General features: G+C 46.3%; 1 protein-coding gene across 3 annotated transcripts in view; it reads right to left on the minus strand.

Moving 5' to 3' along the window:
• Window positions 1-9,528: 9,528 nt before the first annotated feature.
• Window positions 9,529-18,761, minus strand: part of ZBTB16 (zinc finger and BTB domain containing 16) — a 191,954-nt gene continuing 182,721 nt past the window's right edge. For all 3 annotated transcript variants that reach the window (XM_080983492.1, XM_080983493.1, XM_080983491.1), the window contains exon 7: window positions 9,529-16,968. In XM_080983492.1, coding sequence (XP_080839618.1) covers window positions 16,739-16,968 — 230 coding nt within the window. In that variant the 3' untranslated portion in view covers window positions 9,529-16,738. The remainder of the gene's footprint in view (window positions 16,969-18,761) is intronic.

Below are 18,761 nucleotides of genomic sequence, written 5' to 3' on the forward strand. Positions count from 1 at the left end.
AAATGCTTCAACAGACAAATCCAATCGCCACATCGATCTGGCCCTTCCTGGTGCCGTGACAAGGTGTGTGTGTTCCGTGTGTACATTCAAAAAGCAAGTGTTGGAGTAGAGAATGCACAGGCACCTGAATGCATGAGAGGCACACCCATTCACATCTCACCTGAGCGCCTTTTCCTAAAGGAGTATGCTGGGTGGATAATGCCTACAGCTAAACCGAGTTTTGGGCCTCCTCTATTTACTCCACTCTGCATTTTAGGAAAAAGCTCAGCTGTCTGGGTTTCGTAGGCTATCCTTTATCAATCTGTTCACATTTTTAGACAAATGATTGAAGCTATTATCAAAATTTACTACTCAAGATAGCAAAAACTGGGTTTCTTTCTGTGTGCATGTTTGGGTGGGCCTGTGGCCTTGTATCACACTTACATACATCACTCTGTGGCTGAGTCCTACTCTGAATTTGGGGTTAGCATTTGGGGACATACGTTTAGCTAACAGGGATTTGAATGGATTCATTTGATAGTAATGCTAATTAGTGATTATCTGAGTTGCCTGGCTAGTAGTCTCTGACTCCTAAAAGGCTTTTTGGGAGAAATGTAATGGGTCTAGATTCAGTGTTAAGACTGAGACTGAAATGAATTTGGAGTGAGAATAGTTTGAACCTACCTTCACCAGAACAGATAAAAGGTGTCCTCAGTGCTATTTTTCTAGAAAAATAGGTGCTGGAACTCACCATGAACACCTCCTCTGTTCTCTTTTAATGGCAATGGTGCTGGAACTGTGTTCTAGTGAGTTCTGGCTGAAAAAAAGCCATGTGTGTACTGAAGAAGAAGAAGAGTTTGGACTTGATATCCCGCCTTTCACTCCCCTAAGGAGTCTCAAAGTGGCTAACAATCTCCTTTCCCTTCCTCCCCCACAACAAACACTCTGTGAGGTGAGTGGGGCTGAGAGACTTCAAAGAAGTGTGACTGGCCCAAGGTCACCCAGCAGCTGCATGTGGAGGAGCGGGGAAGCGAACCTGGTTTACCAGATTACGAGTCCACTGCTCTTAACCACTACACCACACTGGCTCCCTGAATATGGCACATAGATACATTACAGCTATATTGCAGTTTAGTTTTCAAAATCTTTCACAAAGGAAATGTTGAAAAGAACAATTTGGGATTGAAATGTAGAAATAAAATGTGTGCTGAATCTTATTTTGTAAGGTCAGGCACATTGAAAGAAAGGAGCACTAAGGTTGGTTGGTGTGTTGTTGCACCTACATGAAATATCCTTGAATGACTCTATGGTCTTGAGGAGAGTTTTCTGCTAAGCCAGATTTGGCCTGTGGTGATAACAGGGTTCTTTTGCCTTCTCCCACAACTCACTCCGCCAGCTGTCAGCCTGGAGATGATGCCTTCTTCTCTAAAAGATCTGAAATCAGATCTAGCCTCCCATCCTTTTTTTGCCTTATTTTCTGTTTCAGAGCCTTCCTCTGCAGTGGGGTGGCTTATTAGACAACCGCAGATGTCATATTCAGCTTGGGTCAGTTTCCTGAGCCACCTGGTCTTCTAACTTCTATGGCGCCTCTTGCTCACCTGTCCTCTGCTTGCACGCCCTGTGAGATGGGTTGAGCTGTGAGGAGCTGGCTAATGCATGGTGCTGCTTTGCAGCTGGAGGTAGGATGCAAAGTTCCTTGGTTCCTTCTGGTTGATTCCTCCAGCAGACTGCCTCCACACTTAAATCCTCCTTTGCAGGAGGTTCCACTCCTGGGAGTGCATTTGTGTGGAGAATGCATTTAGCCTGTTGTTATCTAGCACGGAGCCCTGAATTTGCAACTGTGCAGTTGCATCCGCACAAACCACTGATTGAGGTGGCAACAAACAACCCAGATTATGCCTTACGTTCTCTGCGCAACTGTGTTTCAGGAGGCTGCAAGGGTTGCATCCTGCACAGGAGGATTTTGACAGATGTGACAAATACCTTCCTTGAGAAAAGAGAGGCTTGTAACATGATGTGTCAACTGGCACCTTCAGCAAAGCATGAGCATTTTGTGGTCTGTCCACACGATGGCAGCCTAGCCCAGTGATTCCACTGTACGCAAGCTTCCAAACAGAGAAGGGGTATAGATCTTCCACAGCAGGTGTTCACATCTCTCTCGGACCTCACCCATACCATACCCCACAGAGCAGAGTGGGAAGAATCAGGGTGGTGGCGGCGGTGGGGTGTGTGTGCAGCTTTTGATCTGTGGGGCCTGCAAAGGAAGCCAGCTGAGGAGCTTGTTGAGCAAAATCCACAAGTGGCATTTGGGGGACGTTATGTTTTTAGGCATGGAGGGACTGGTTATTAGCAGAATCTATACCAGGGCATGGTCAATTGTTGTCACTTGGGCTTCTATGCTCTTGTTCTCTAGCCCTGGAGATGGCAATGATATTGTGAGGTAATACTACTTCAGTAAATACCTTCATACGATGCCAAGATCTGAGAAGAGGGCTTCTACATCCGACAGATGATTGATCAGAAGCTTGAAATGGAGTTTAACTCCATTTGGGAGGGGTTAAGCGATTGCAGCAAAATCAACAAGAAAAATGACTCGAGTGTTGGTAGTCTGAACCCTGAGGACCCTAAAGTCAAAAGCCCCACTCTAAACACACGGTGCTTCTTCTAGGTTTACCAAATATTTGACTGGAAATTCATTCTCTCTCTCTCTCTCTCTCTCTCTCTCTCTCTCTCTCTCTCTCTCTCTTTCACACACACACACACACACACACACACACACACACACACACACACAAAATAATACTGTTAAATAGATATGATGGAGCTTACTTCCTGGTAAGTTTCTGTATTGCAATTGTAGGCTTAAGATGTAAACCAGAGAAGACCTGTGGTTCTCATCAAGGAAACAGTATGATGGCAAGTTAGGAGTGTGTGTGTGTGTTCTTGTTGAAAATTTAAAGGAAAGGTGGGCAAGGCTACTGAGGTCCCTCCCGCAATCAAATGATGCTTCTGTAAGGCATGTTTGGCTGCCTGGGCCTGGACGCAGCCACAAGGCTCTCCGTTGTTTCCAAGCCAGGAGCCATTTTGACTGCACAGAGCCACCGATCATGTCTATATAGCTCATCAATAATTTAAAGGGTAAACAACACTTTACATTAAGCGACACTAATTACCCCTGTAGATCCCACATAATTAACATTTAACTGCATTTTAATTTTTATGGGAGTACTCCACCCCCTCGGCCCCCACCTGCACGCTACATTGGCTGGTACCCAAAGACTCCACACATTCCAGGCATTGCCCTAGCACTGCCATCAAGGGAGGCTGCCCCCTTCTCTCACCCAAAGATTGCTACTGTTATCGGCACCCGTCTGTCTCGAGAGATGAGGGAGAACGCTTTCAGAGGTGAAGTCAAACCGCTGCACTAGCAGCACTGAAGCGACCTCCTTGTGATGCAAGCCTGGGAAGTGTGTATGAAGGTCCTGGGCTGCCCAGATGACCAAAACCCCCTCTTGACCTCACTGATGTGGTCCAAAGGAAAGCAGAGCAATATGTTTGGCACCAGCTGGGCTGCAGGAGTTGCCAGAAGAAGGCATACAATGTCTCATCCAACTACCTTAGGGACTCCACATTGGATTTGTGTTGGGTTAACTCCTTAGCCTTTTCCCACAAGGCAGCAGAGTTTTCCTTCTCCTAGATGGGCTATGTTCTCAGGTTGACGAGCCCCATTTGCCCCACCCTTACCTCTACAGCACATGCAAACACCACCTTCTGGACCATTGGACCCATTACTGGTCACATCCACTCAATCTTCCAGAGCCTGTCTTTGCATGCAGCAGATGTCCCTAACTCACATAGGGTTTTAGAGCCATTGGCTACCTTCACCTGGTTTAGCCATCCAGTCAAAGCCGTTTCTGGGCTGTGGCTGCTGTTGCATGTTGACAGCTTCTCGGAACCCCAGGTAAGAGTTGAGTGCAGGCTGGGGACCAAAGGTGGACAAATGACCCCAAAGGAGCCTGATGTTTTCCCCCACCAGAGGTACTAGTAAAGGTAAAGGAACCCTTGACTATTAGGTCCAGTCGTGGCTGACTCTGGGGTTGCAACGCTCATCTCACTTTATTGGCCGAGGGAGCTGGCATACAGTGTGGCCAGCATGACTAAGCCACTTCTGGCGAACAAGAGCAGCACACAGAAATGTCGTTTACCTTCCCGCCAGAGCGGTACCTATTTATCTACTTGCACTTTGATGTGTTTTCGAACTACTAGGTTGGCAGGAGCAGGGACCGAGTAATGGGAGCTCACCCCGTCGCGGGGATTCAAACCGCCGACCTTCTGATCGGCAAGTCCTAGGCTCTGTGGTTTAACCCACAGCGCCACCCATGTCCCTTACCAGAGGTACTAGCCCTCCGCTAACACCCCATACACCCTGATCACTGCTGTACAAAGCAGCAACTCTTAAAGTGGGTTCTAGCTGCTCTCTGCATGCCCAAGGCTGGCCCAGGACAGTTTGGCACCAAATAGGGCGCAATCCGCCAGGACGCTCTCCTTCGCACAGCCCAGTTGAGATCAATGGGAGCCATGGTGTAGGACCCCAGCAGCTGTTTCCTTTTGAGTCAGGCAAGCCAGGTCCCGCATGTTGGCACAAAAGGCATACGAGCTCCAGCAAAGGGTTGTACAGTTTGCATCTAAATAAAAGGAGCGCAAGCACTGCAGTTAATGTAGTCAGTAAATAAATAAAGGAGGGCTTTAAGCTTAGGGTACAGCAATCAGTTTAGAACTACAGGATAATTAACCCAGCAGGGGGCCGGAGCAGCCTATAGTCAGGTTTAAATGAACGAGTTCACTTTCATTGAGGCAGACTTGCTCAGCTCCCCAGGGAGTATAAAAATACGCTGGGGGAAGAGCTGGTGAAAGACACCAAGCAGAGGCGCGTGCAGGACCAGAGCAGGCCTAGCGGACCACCGCCCTCACCCCTCGAGCCCAGAAGAGCTCTTCTTCCAGAATTCCTTGGCTAAATAAATGTGGCTGATTTTGAAGCATGAAATCCCACACTCCTTGCTTAAGCATTCCACACCATCCCAGGCACCTTTGCCTCTCGTCATCCTGAGCGAAACTGTCATGGCTGCCATGTTTGCCAACATTATGTGACTGAGCTCCGCTCCCCCCCCAAAAAACCCCACACACATTTTTAATGCCTGGGAATTTATGCTGTGCCATAGAAGTTCAAACAGGGGTATAGAGATGGGCAGCAGCTAAGCTTGTACATCCAGGGTGGAGAAACTCAAGCTGAGGGGAGCATTCAAATGAAGCACACTTATTGCCCATGAAATGCTCCTACCACTGCTAATGAAACGATGAGCCTGAGGCAGTTTTCAAGTCACCTCCAGCAAATGAGGAGTGCTGGGCTCGCCTCAATCTATCCCCCAGGGGGCAGACTGTAGCGAATGATATGGTTTGAATGGACCTATTTGGTCATAACAAGACCCAAGCAAGGACCATTGAATGGTTGGGGAATCTCCAGACCTAGGCCTGCAGACCTCCCCAGCTGCAATGCCGCCTGACCATTTCACGTAAGCGCACTTATATTGAGTCAGATGATGGATCCATCTGGCGCAGTATTGCTGACATTGACTGGCAGAAATGCTCCAGGATTTCGGGCAGGGCACACTGCCACTGAGCAATGGTCCTTCTCCCTCTCCAGTAGCCCTCAGCCTCACCAAGGGCATCACTGGAGTCAACCTCCTTGCTTGCTACTGCACACCAAATCTAGACTTGCCACTCCATGTTGCCCGAAGGATGTTTCTTTTGGACGTGATTTTGGAAGTGCCCGCTTGGGTGAAAAGCAGCCAATATTATTTCAAAGAAATGGGAAAGGGGGGCCAGCAACATTTTTGCTGCAAATGGGCAGGGGGAGAAAGGTCTTCCTGCTGAAAACTTGAAGTGCTCTTGAGGTCCTTGCCAGGCAGCTCTCCAAGCAATGATTCTGCCAAGCTGAGGGGGAAAAAAAATCTCATGGGAGTAATTTGGGCACATCTCTGCTTTGCTTTTCACCAAATAAACCCCAAATAGAACTATCCTCCTCTAATCACATGTTTGGAGAAAATGCTGTTCCTTTTCCTGGATGGATTGGCTTTCAGAAAAAATCCAAAATTGCTCAAAGTGATGAGCGAAATGCATGGAACCATCACACACAAAGTTTTAAACAATCCAAGAATAAAAGCCACATGTTACAACATTAGCAGTTACAGAAAGAGGAGGTGTATTGCCAGTGGTTCTTTCATCTGGACAAAAAGGCAGATCTTTGGACTTCATCTGTTCCTCGCTGGGAATCTTGTGGGACGCCCCTTATTACAGATGGCCACAGCTCAACAGTCTTCGACATTTTGTGAAAGGGTGATTTGGCCACCCGAAATGCCCAGTCTAGTTCATTTTTCCTTCTGTCACTGAGTTGCCTCTCCAGAGCTGTGGGGCAGCTGAGCCTATCTATAAATATAGGGTTTTAAGCCACCACAAAGCTTCTCCTGGCTCACATTGTAAGGGTCCCCTTTCTATCCATTAGATCATATCTGGGTCAAAGAGCACAGAAGGGGGGAAAAAGCCCCCCTGCCACACAATGTCTATTCAACCTCAGGCTCTATTCACTCACGTCTTTCCCCCCCACAGCCAAGGACACGTGACCCTCCTCCCTGCTCCTTAGCCTAAGCCCCTACCTTTTGATGTTCGACAGCAGAAAACTGCAATTAAATGTTGTTCTCAAGATGATGCCCTAAAGTAAGCTTGGGTGAGAGTCATTCAAGCAGGGAGCCGTCAACACAGATGCAAGTTTGGCTGGGGGCCAGGGGGCTGTGGAGAAAGAGAAGAGGAAACCCACAGGAATCCTGAACTTTGTTTAGCTATTTGGACCTGTTTGTTTATGACATTCGTTTTGCAAAGAAAGTGACATCTGGAGAAAGTAAAGGAAGTTCTCCAGCATACGAGGGACGATGAAGGGTTGTGCAGATATTTGTGGGGTCCTATGTATGTTTATTTAGAAGTAAGTCCGCTGCTCAAATGGTTGGGCAGAGCAGTTACTGTTTTTAGAAAGCTACAGGGGCAGCTCAGATAGGGATGCAACTGTGAGGAGTCACAGGGTGTTGCTTTCAGATTTCACGAAAGGTCTGCTATATTCTGTTCAATAAGCCTTAACTTATTGAAGGACAGATCCTGAAGCTGAGGCTCCAATACTTTGGCCATCTCATGAGAAGAGAAGACTCCCTGGAAAAGACCCTGATGTTGAGAAAGATTGAGGGCACAAGGAGAAGGGGACGACAGAGGACGAGATGGTTGGACAGTGTACTCGAAGCTATCAGCATGAGTTTGACCAAACTGCAGGAGGCAGTGGAAGACAGGAGTGCCTGGCGTGCTCTAGTTCATGGGGTCACGAAGAGTCGGACACGACTAAATGACTAAACAACAACAAGCCTTAACTGAGTTCAGTAGGACATGGACCCAAGTAAGCACAGATAGAACAGCAGCCAGAGAGAGGAGGACCAAATTGTATTGGACATTACGGTTGCATTTTATGGATATTATGTATCTACATTGTTTATTATGTTGTTATAGGCGGCATATGAATGTCTTAATACAGGAATAAAAGGTGACACTTAAAGCACAGGACCATATTGCCTGCTCTGGAGAACATAAGGGACTTTCCATTTGCCTATCTGCTGAGCCCCCATTTTCAAATACCGTCTTTGTTCTGCCTTCCAGAGAATTGGTGAAAAGGTGCTAGATGCTCTCCTTTGGACACTTTGGCACCTTACAAGGTGGAGTGCGCTGAAAGGGGGCTCCCCCTATTGGCCTGGATGTTTTTCTGCTGACTTTAACGCAGTACTAACATGAGGGAAACCGTTTAATCCATCGTTACAACATCATTGGGGAAGCCATTTTGGAGAACGTCTAAACACTTTCTCATATTAGAGGATGCATTTCAAAAATTAAAAAGGAAGCCTGTTCAGAATATTTAAAAATGTATATTACTGTCAATTGTAGAAACTGAAGATTGTTAACATTTACTAGTATGTGTTGATAATCCCTCCACTAGCCATGGCAGCATGGAGCTCCCATCCCTCACCCAGGAGATCCTCATTCCTAGAGATGATTGCACTTCTGCTCCAAGGTTTGGTGGTTCCAAAACTTTGCTTCCTTAAAGACCAATTGAAAATGACAGACCACTGAATGATACATTTTTTGCCTGTGGCAGCAATTGTGATGTTCTGTGCTAGATGCTGTACGATGTTTAATTGTATCTTTATTGCTTCTTTTATTTCTTATGTTGTATTTAATTATATTACAATTCACATTCCATAGATGTCAAACTGTACTTTACAATAAAGAACAACATAAGAAACAAAGGAAGCAATAAAATACAGTAACAAATTCAGTATATTTAACATGGACATGCTGTGGACCAGGTGAACAAAGCATTGGTCACCATTTTGGAATCCACGCACCAGGTTGTTTTGGAGTCAAATTAATGTTGCACATTCCAACCTGGGCCCACCTGTTTACCCCATTGCCCCACTACCAAGCCTTATTATGAGGAGTAGTTGAGGGAGTTGGGAATGTTTAGCTTGGAGATGCGAAGACTGAGAGGTAATATGAGAGCCATCTTCAAATATCTGAAGGGTTGTCACATGGATGATGGGGCAAGCTTGTTTTCTGCTACTACAGAGGGCAGGACCAGAATGAATAGACACAAATTATAAGAAATGGGATTCCAAATGAACACCAGGAAGAACCTTTTGACAGCGAGAACTGTTTGACAGTGTAATAATAAGAAGAAGAAGAAGAAGAAGAAGAAGAAGAAGAAGAAGAAGAAGAATTTATATACTGCCCTATACCCAAGGGTCTCAGGGTGGTTCACAGAATAAAAGCAAGATATAAAACTGCAACATACCTAATAAAAATAAAAACAACAACCCAATAGCCCCTCCAACCCCCAACCCACATTTTAAAAGGGCATAGGATATAAATTGGATCAACCAAAGGCCTGACTAAAAAGGAACGTTTTTGCCTGGCGCCTAGAGGTGTATAATGAAGGTGCCAGGTGAACTTCCCTGGAGAGAGCATTCCATAGACAGGGAGCCACTGCAGAGAAGGCCCCGTTCTTGTGTTGCCATCCTCCAGACCTCTCGAGGAGGAGGCACATGAAGGAGGGCCTCAGGAGATGATCTCAGGTTCCAGGTAGGTTCATATGGACTCCATTGGAGGGTGGTGGACTTTATTAGAAGTTTTTAAACAGAGGTGGGATGGCCACCCATCATGGATGCTTTAGTTGTGATTCTTGCACTGCAAGGGGTTAGACTAGATGACTCTCGGGGGGATTCTTCCAACTCTCCAATTCTATTATTTGAAGACATTGCCAGAGTGTGTGGGGTGGGAGAGGACATTTGGAATGAGGGAAGTGAGTTCATCATATGTAACCAATCCTGCCACCCCAGCAGTAGGAATAAAATAAAATAAAAATAAAAATGCCGGGAGCCAAAGGAAACACCGAGGCAACAGGTATCAACGACTGAATTAACTTTATTGGGTTTTTTTTCCTAACTGCAGATTCAAGGTATACAACTGAACATTGCTATTTTCCTTATGAGACTTATAAATAAAAATACAAAAAATGTCCACTACAAAAAAATCTACTGTTAGTAGGATGTAAAAAATATTCTCTTTGCTATAGAAGGCACAAACTTCACTTAGTGACAAATGGAGAGAGAAAAAAACCTGCAGCAGTAAATTCTTTAATTTTTTTTAAACCTTTTCTTAATTTTTTTTTCCTCGCCAGAAACACTGAAGATTTTACAAAGGACCACACCTGCACCCAACACAGAAGGACAGATGCAGAGGCAGACAGCGGCAACTAGTGGGTAGGGGAGGGACATCACAACTTTTTAATCAGGGTGGGGGAGGGAATCTGATTTATGGTGTGTGTGTGTGTGTGTTATCTTTAAGCTAAATGCGTCTGTGACTCTAGAGGAACACATAACGAGACTCACAAGCAGCACTGCAAAGGAACAAATGGAAGAATATTTTGTACAGAGGGAAAAAAATACACAATGGAGGAAAGGTTGGGGGTGGGAAACCCCAAATCGAAACATAACAACAGCAACAACAATAAAAAAACAAAAACAAATGGGCACCTTCTAAAGTTAGGCTAACAGGAGGTGCTGAGGTAGACAGAGCCAGGACAGCAATTAAAAACACTATTTATTATTTTTTAATACGAAGCAATCAAACTGGCACTTGTGCTGTCACAATGTTAAGAGACAAGCAAAAAAACAAAAAACGAAAAAAACCAACAAAAATTAATAATAAGCTTTTAAATTTGCTTGGTCCAGAAGGACAACAATTGGTCCTCAGTGCTATAATATATATTTATATATATATATATTTTATGAACATAAAACGTCATGGAGACATAGCATGGCTTCTTAGCCTCAAAAGATCATGCATACTTTTAACACCATGTAAAACAAACACCAAGACACACGCCCAGATATTGGCACCCTAGGGTGCCCAGGGATGTCATGGCAGCAGGGGGGAGCAAATGTGGGTGAAGAAGTTCTCCAGGCCCAGGCAAGATCAGGAGACTCATCAAGACTCTTGTTGAATATGGATGGTAAGCTTCCTCTGCCTCCATTAATTATCCGTTGCCCGTGTGACGCTCTCCTCCAAATCACTACCTTCCAACACTTGGCTCTCCCTCAGTCCAGGTTCTGTCATACCTATCTCCTGTCGTTGTGTGGGAAAATCCAGATCGAGGGAGGGGGAGAAGGTGGGAAGGCAGCAATTTGGAGGAGAACGTCATATGGGGCAAGAGAGAAGGAATGGAAGCACGTGATGCGCTTCCTGTCCACACTGAATGGCAGTACGGATGACCCCTCAGATTCTCTCTCTATCCCCACCCTACAGCTTACGATGGTGGGCGACTGAGCGAGAGAACCTCACACCACAACAGAAGAGCAAGCTTTCAGGGAGAAGGGGCTGGTGGGTGGGTGGGTGGGTGCAGCAGAAGGCTTGTAAAACAATTAGAGTGAACACTAATGGGAAAGGTGGCTGACAAATTGTTGCCTCTATTAGTACAACTGAGAATGGTGGCATTCTGGAACAAGAAGAAGCAACTTCAGGGTTTTTTAAAGCGCTGAAACCTACAGGAAGCCAGGAGTTTGGAAGTGGGGGGAAAGGGGCATATGAGGAAAAAAAATTCTCAAATAAAGGACTGTAGAGCATACCATGACATCCCCTTTGCAACAAAGTCCAACCCATTTCCCCAGGGTACCAAATAACTGAGCAGGCATTGCAGCAATTTCCCCCTCTTTTAAATGTGAAAAAAAATCCTATCCTTTTTTTTTTTTAACTAGGCACAAAGATAAAACAAGCCATCTTCCCAAAGTTGTGTACTAAATCAGTGCCTGGCGTGCTCCCTCCGCCACAAAGCAGCAAAAACAATACAAAAGAAAAAAAAGTTATTTTTTTTTCTTTCTCACACAGACATGTGCAGAAAATGCACACTCGCACATGTATGTATACAATGCATCTGAAAATGCTTTCTGTTGTTGTTGTTTTTTGAAGTTTATTCCCAAAGCAATATACTTGCAAAAAATAAAAAGTGTTACGCAGGACAGCCAGAATTGTGAATTTCCATACGGTGGGTGGGCAAAGTTTGAAGGAAAATTGTGTAAGGCATTTGTAACCCAGAGTACCATAAAGTGTGCTAAAAATGGCAGTTTAAGTGGGGGTTATTTGTGTGGCGAATGGAACACAGTGATCAGACCACTCTACAGAGCACCTCGCAAAAACTGCTGGTGCTTTAAAGTTGGGGAATCCCTTTCCCTTCTAAATTCAGATCTGTCTTGTGCGATCCTAAATTTTAGATCAAGTCAACAACATGCTTCCCCATCCCCACAACCTGGCAATTTTCTGGATTGTGTTGTGTTCACTGATCAAAAACAACTTCGCCCACATTCCCATCGACATTCATAATGTAGCAGACGCCTTGCAAACAACCAAAACATTCAGAGGAAAATGGCATCTTCCTGCAGAAGAGGGAAGGGCAGTTGCAGTGAAAACGTGCATTTCCGGTAAGGATGCCTCCATCGGAAACTGCAAGGATCACCGCCGCCTCCCTGCCTACCTCAAGGCCACATTTCTGGATGCAGGAAAGGCCCACACAGAGGTTGACCAGGAGGTTAAATGCGTTTCCCAAAGTGCGCTTAGGAAGCTGCGATTTCACCCTGATTTAGTACCATCCTATGTGATGCTAGATTACAACAATACTGCTATTATTTAATACTAGGGCTTACACACACACACACACACACACACACACACACACACAGGCATACAGATTCCTGTTCACATTACAAAAGGAGAGGGGTCAGAGAGAGAACATTATCCTGCTTAAAACTGACACAGGGACTAACAAATGTTACAAAAATATTACACTCTGCAAATAATGTCATCAGTCCAACACTTTCAGCTTGGTGGGCGGGTGGGGAGGGAAGGGCAAAGGCTCTTCAAATGAGCAACCCCCCCTTTTTTTTTTAATAAAGAAAACAACAAGAACACCATCAATAGCCCAACAATGTTGGGAGCACATAGACACAACCTTATGGCCATCTCTGGCAAAATGTGACATTGGTACGCTTACTGCATATTTCTCTTTAAAGGGTCTGCCTTAAATGACGTCATATTTTTTCTTCACATTATAAACAAAACTCTACTTAGCTATTCACATATTCAAGTTTAACTGTTCGTTTTTCTTCCTTTACCAAATTGCTAACTTTTTCGCTAAACTGTCAAAACTCTCTCAACTGTTACAATGACACATATTCTCTCTCCTCTTATTCCTCCCCCTCCCTCCTTCCCTCCCCCCACCCCATTTTAAGGCCTTCAGTATTTAACCAACAGTTGAGACAAGATCAGAGGAGCAGGGGTAGGGTGGGGTGGACAGCAGTACAGAGACACTCCGTTAAAATTCCCTTTTCTTCCATCTATGCAAGGCTCCCCTAAAACTTTCTTTTCCCCATATATAAAATGAAGCTAAATTACAGAATAAAAATTTACACTGCCAAAATATAAAGCATGAGATGAAAATTGAAATGAACATCACAAAGCGAAAAGAAAAGAAAAAAACTTAACAAAAAACACAAATATTGCAAAAATGTGCTTCCCTTACTGCGAAAAAAAAAACCCTCTCACCAACCCCCCTCCCCAATTTAAAAGAGGTAGCTTTCAAGATAATACGACCCATTTTCCATCAGGCGGGCCATTAAAACAAAACACCAATTTTGGTAATAATAATACATGATAAAATAAAAATAAGGCTGACGTGGGAACCGACTGCCACGGCGCTTTTGTGGCTGTGCTGTGGCACTTTGGCGCATCATGCAAATACTCTCTCTGCAGGCGCCATGATGCAGCCCTTTCAGCACTCAACCTAAAACACTTCTCTCCCCCCTCCCCCACAAAAAAGCCAATGCAAACAAGCTCATGAGGTCACAAGAAACTGAGGTAATTTCAAGTACAATGTGCTAAATGCAGAAATCATTAAACGTAACGTAAAATTAAGAAAGCAAAAACAAAGGAAAGCATAAACAACAACCCTTTCCCATTTGACTCCTTCAGAGACAGAGGACTGGGCAGGAGGATTGGAGGGGCGGGGGCGGGCATGTTTCAAAAGCCATCACCTGGGTGGGGGGTGGACAGAAGAAGGAAGTGGGCCTCACTTGTACTTAGGGCACCTTGTCAAGAGGGACAAGGAAGAATTCAAGATCGCTGCCCCAATTGTAGTAGGAGGTATGAGATGCGGGAGAACTAAGCAAGTCGGGAAAAGAGGGAGGGGCGCAGCACCCCAAGACAAGCTTTCAAATACTGCTGAACTACAGTACCCATCATCCTTTGCAATTGGCCATGCTGGCTGCTGGGAGCTGTAGTCCAGCAACATCTGGAAAGCTATAAGGCTCCCCGCTCCCTGCTCTAAGAAGGTGGCAGGCAACTCATAGGACAAGTCCTTCCCATGGATGACAACCAGCTGGCCCACCTCTCTAGGCAGCTAATGTAACTCCAGGCAAAGTCCTCACTGGGGGGTTTCAGGAAGGGGGGTTGAACCCTACCAGAAGACACACACGCACACTGCTTACAGTCAACATTTCCCTCCCAAATTCCACAAGAGATAGAGGCTCAATCTGTGCCTTTCACCGTTTGGCTTGACCAAAGGGTAGGCAAGAGCGTAGCATGGGTTGCCGGTGCCCAAGGCAGGATAAGCAAGTGTTGCGCTCCCCTAGTGGACTGGGCAGCGGTCAGTTCTTCACCGTCCAGCATCTAATCAAGGGACTCTCTCCTTGCAAACTAGCTCCAACCTGGGAGCAGGGATGAGGCAGAGAAACACGAAGCTTTGTCTCCTCACTCTCCTGCCCTTGCAGCAAGGCGTTGTGGACCATACACGTGGCTCCGTCAGTGCTTTCCTGCCTTTCTCTTCCTCCCTCCTTGATGGGTGGCACCACAGCCCTCCACTCTTTCCCTCTTGTTTGGCCCAGGGGAGGGACGCTCTTGGGCATCCCTTCGCTGGCCAAGAGGTGAAGAAGGCACCGGCATTGCCCCAGCCCCAAAGGCCTGTCCTGGGAATGGATTGTCTCCCTGCAGCTCCAGCTTCTATGAAGGAGCCTGTTGTGGGGGAACCTGGTTGCGCCCCCTCAGAAATTTGCACCTGTGGCCATGGCCCCCTGCCCCTCCACACTATGCCACTGAGGATGGGTTATCTCTCTGTTGACCTACTGTAGTAAGAATGCAAAGTGCCTCCGTGGTTGCTGTAGGCAGACTGCACTTGCCTCGCTGGGCTAGTAGTTCCTCCCCAACTTTTGTGCAGATAGTATGAAGGCTGGCACTGGTGGGTTGGGGAAGCATGTGCCTTTGATGCCCATTCAGCCCTAAGAGGAGTGACTCATGCACATGAGCCCATGAAGTCCCCTTGGACATTGCAGCAAATTGCAATGCCAATTCAGTAAACTATGCATGGCAACTGGGCACTATTATTGGCTATGGAAGGCAAGACTCTGCAAACGCAGAGTGCCCCATTGCTAAGAATTGGTATTACGGTTGAATAGCTACTACGGCCCTAGGCTTCCTCATGCCCACCAATAATGCAAATGCCAGTCTCATCTTTTAGTTCAATGATGGAGCTACTTCCATGTTCACAAAGGAATGTGTGCATGGACTTTGTCCCTTCATGGAAGTAAATGGGGAAACTCTCTGTACATCAGATCCCTCTCCCAAATTCCAGGGTCGTCAAATCGTCAGATCAGAGTGCTTGTTCCTGGAAGCCATTGTGTCTCCCACCAGCCTCTTCTGAAAGGAGCTGAAAGATAATTGTCCTCCCCACACCCCGGCTCCTCCGAGAAGGCTGACCACTCATATTAAGAAATGTGCAAATTTATGCTGTCCCTAACTGGTTTCTCTCACCCGAACCCCTCTCCCACTCCCACTCAAAAGAAAACATTAAATTAAATTTAAAAGAATGCATAGAATGGTCTTTGGTCAGGAGAAAGCATTGTGACCTAGAAGGGATGGTCTACAGGTGAGTTGTGAGCTCTTGTAAACTCAACTTGACCTTGGTCATGCTCTGTGGGAAAATCAGGAGCACAGCCATGATGCAAACAATAGGCCCAAAATGGAAGCACAGGGAGGGGAGTCTACAGGGGAAATAGTGACAATGTGATTTGCAGGCATCTCAGCACTTCCATTGCCCTACCCACTCCCCACTCCAGAGAGCATAGTAAGAACAGTCCTACCCTCCCCCTTGGCTAAGGCCAGACACAAACACTCAGCACTCCCACCCCTTCTGCCCTGCAAGACCCTCAAGAGTGAGGAAAGCAGGGCACAATGCTCCACATACCATCTGAAACTTTCACCCCAGCACCTTCTGTGGTCCACCTCTCCAATCCCACACCACTTCATTGGTGCCCCCTCAACCTCTGGCAACACTCCTGCTCCAAAGAGAATGGACTAGGAGGTTCAAGCCACTTGCCAAAGGGATGGGACGGGGAAAGCAGGTGAAGAGCAGCTTCCAGGGAATGTTGGCACTGTAAACTGAAGCCTGTCCCAACTGGTGTCCTTCTCCCCAGGGGTTGTGGGGTGCTAGGGATCTGCATCTAAACGAGGTCACAATAACAGAGAATCCTCAGAGGCCTCGTAAGACTGCAGTTCCCAAGCTTCCTTGGGGGAAATCAGGACGGCAACGCAGGAGTGAGGACTTGGTTTCAGTTTACAACATGAATGAGGCCTCAGTAAAATGCAACAGCCTCACTAAGGAGTAGAAGAGGCTAAACCAAACCCCTCCTAAGGCCCTTTATGTGCATGGAGAGACAGAGACACGCTTGAGGCAACTGAAGACATGGCTAGGACTGGGCTGAGAGAGGGGTGGGCTTTTTGTTGTTGTTGTTGTTAGCCTCTTGTGGGTTTTGGCCAGGGAACTCCAAAGAGCTTCACTCCTCTTCCTCTTACTCCTGCTGCGATTGCAACAAGGACCCTCATGAGCTAGGAAGGAGATTGCCAGCAAATCCTAGTTGGACAGAAACAGAACCAGGTGGGGTGGGGTGGGGTGGGATTGGGGAGAAAAGAAGAAGGGAAAAGGAGAGAAGGGAGGCCAGAGACCACTGGGGGATGGTGGTTGGTTTTGCCCAGTCCTTCCCAGCTTCATCCCTCCATCCCTCCTCTTGTCCTGTTAGACATAGCAAAGGTACAGATAGGTCTTCTCTATCCTCCAGTCGGTGGGGATCTCTTCCGGCTTGTGGCCTTTCATGTGCTTCTGCATGGCAGAAAGACTTGGGCAGTACTCCAGGCAGATCGTGCACTGATATGGGGAGGCTCCGTTGTGGGTCCTGAGGTGCTTGATCATGGCAGAGTAGTCTCGGGACCGCTGGTGGCAGAGCTTGCACTCAAAGGGCTTCTCACCTGCAATTAGAGAAGCAAGGCAGGGGGCAAGGGAAAAGTCACCGATTTGGGGAAAATGACAACTCTGGGTGACGCCTAAGCCAAAACCAACCCTTCTGTTTCTCAAGGGGTTTTGATCCCCTGTGAAAGAGGTTTCCATCGTTATGCCCCATCTTCAAGACTCTTGAGAATTCCTTGGGGGTTTTGGTGAATTTCAAACAAGGTGGCCAAGGGCGGTGTGTTTTTGATTCCCAGGAAACATTTCTCCAGTGCTCTGCAGCCTCCATGGCTGCCCATGCTTCCTGATTTGAAAAAACCCCAAGGGAGGAGGTTTACACTGGGCTTTGAATGAAACATGGGCACCCAGGGAGGCTGCAGGGTGCAGATATCCAAGAGATGTATTTTTGAATGAAAGAAAGGAACCTACAAAACCCCTCAGCCACCATTAAAAAGATCAGCATTTATGTATTTATTCATTGACTTAATTACTTACATTTATATTCCACCTTTCCTCCAAGGAGCTCAAGTTGGGGTACATAGTTTTCCTCCCCACCATTTTATCCCCAGAACACAGCCCTGTCAGGTAGGCTGGGTTGAGAGTGAGTGACTGGTCCGACGTCACCCACTGAGTTTCATGGGTGGTGGTGGGGTTTGAACCCTGGTCTCTCTCATGTTGTAGTCTAAGCAAGGCTGAGTACACTGTACTTAAAGTGTACTTAAATCCAACATTTTGTGCCGGGAAGCCTAATGATTCTTCAGAAAGCAAGGTTGAATTCCTCAGCCTGGTCAAATAAAATTTGAGCTATTTTGTTGTTGTTGCATAATTCATTCTTTGCAAGTCATGGGAAGAAGCTATGCCCAGACTTTTGAGATTTCAGAATTGCTATAAGCACTGGAAGCTTTTTAAAAAGGCAGCAGAGATCCTCCCTAGGGAACTGTATTGTGTCCAATACCTCATTTTTAACCTTTTCTGTGTTCCTGGGAGATCACAGCACACAGAGAGCTGTGGCTAAATGCAAAAAAAAAAAAAAAAAAAGGGGGGGGGGAGTACTGCAGGCCCGTAAGTGTTTTGTTGACTGGCTATGGGCTTATTTCATCTTTGCAGAGGGCTCAGGTTACCATGCAGATGACCATCACCTTTACAGCAGAGTTACTCGGTCTTTCCCAGAGAGATATGTTTCGATACTGTCCACGGCAGCCCCGATCGAAAGCCAAAGGGGGCTCCTTTCGACGCAGTAATTAACTGCCTCAGTCTTCTCAATATTGATACCTGCTCTGTGCACAGACAGAGCGAATAATGAAGTAATGAACAGCAAAAGTGATCTAAATATTGACCTGCTATTTATATTAGTTGTGGGCTGCTGAAGCACTCAGCAATTCGCTAGCTGGCAGTGAGAGATCTGGGTTCCACGGTACACAAGAAATCTTCTGTCTTGTACTCCATAAAGTGGGGAATCCCACATTCAGCAGCAAAAGCATGGGGAAGAGGTGGATGAAATAAGGGAAATTGTCCTTAGGGCTGCCTATACAGAGGGCTGCCTTGTGTTGCAACCATGAAGGCAGAAATAGGAATATAGGAATCTGCCATATTGAATCAGACCATCTAGCTCAGTATACTCTGATGGACAGTGGCTCTATAGGGTTTCAAAAGAGTCTTTCCCAGCCCTACTTAGAGATGCAAGGGATTGAACCTGGGACCTTCTGCATGCAAAGCAGATGCTCTAGAACTCAGCTTTCACAAATGATTGCACAGAGAAGTCATTTTCAGCTTCTTTTCTTCATCCCCCTTCTGATGGCACCCCTGAATGTCTCTT

The sequence above is a fragment of the Podarcis pityusensis genome (assembly GCF_964106645.2).
Source record: "Podarcis pityusensis genome assembly, chromosome: 15".
Taxonomy (NCBI): Eukaryota; Metazoa; Chordata; class Lepidosauria; order Squamata; family Lacertidae; genus Podarcis; species Podarcis pityusensis.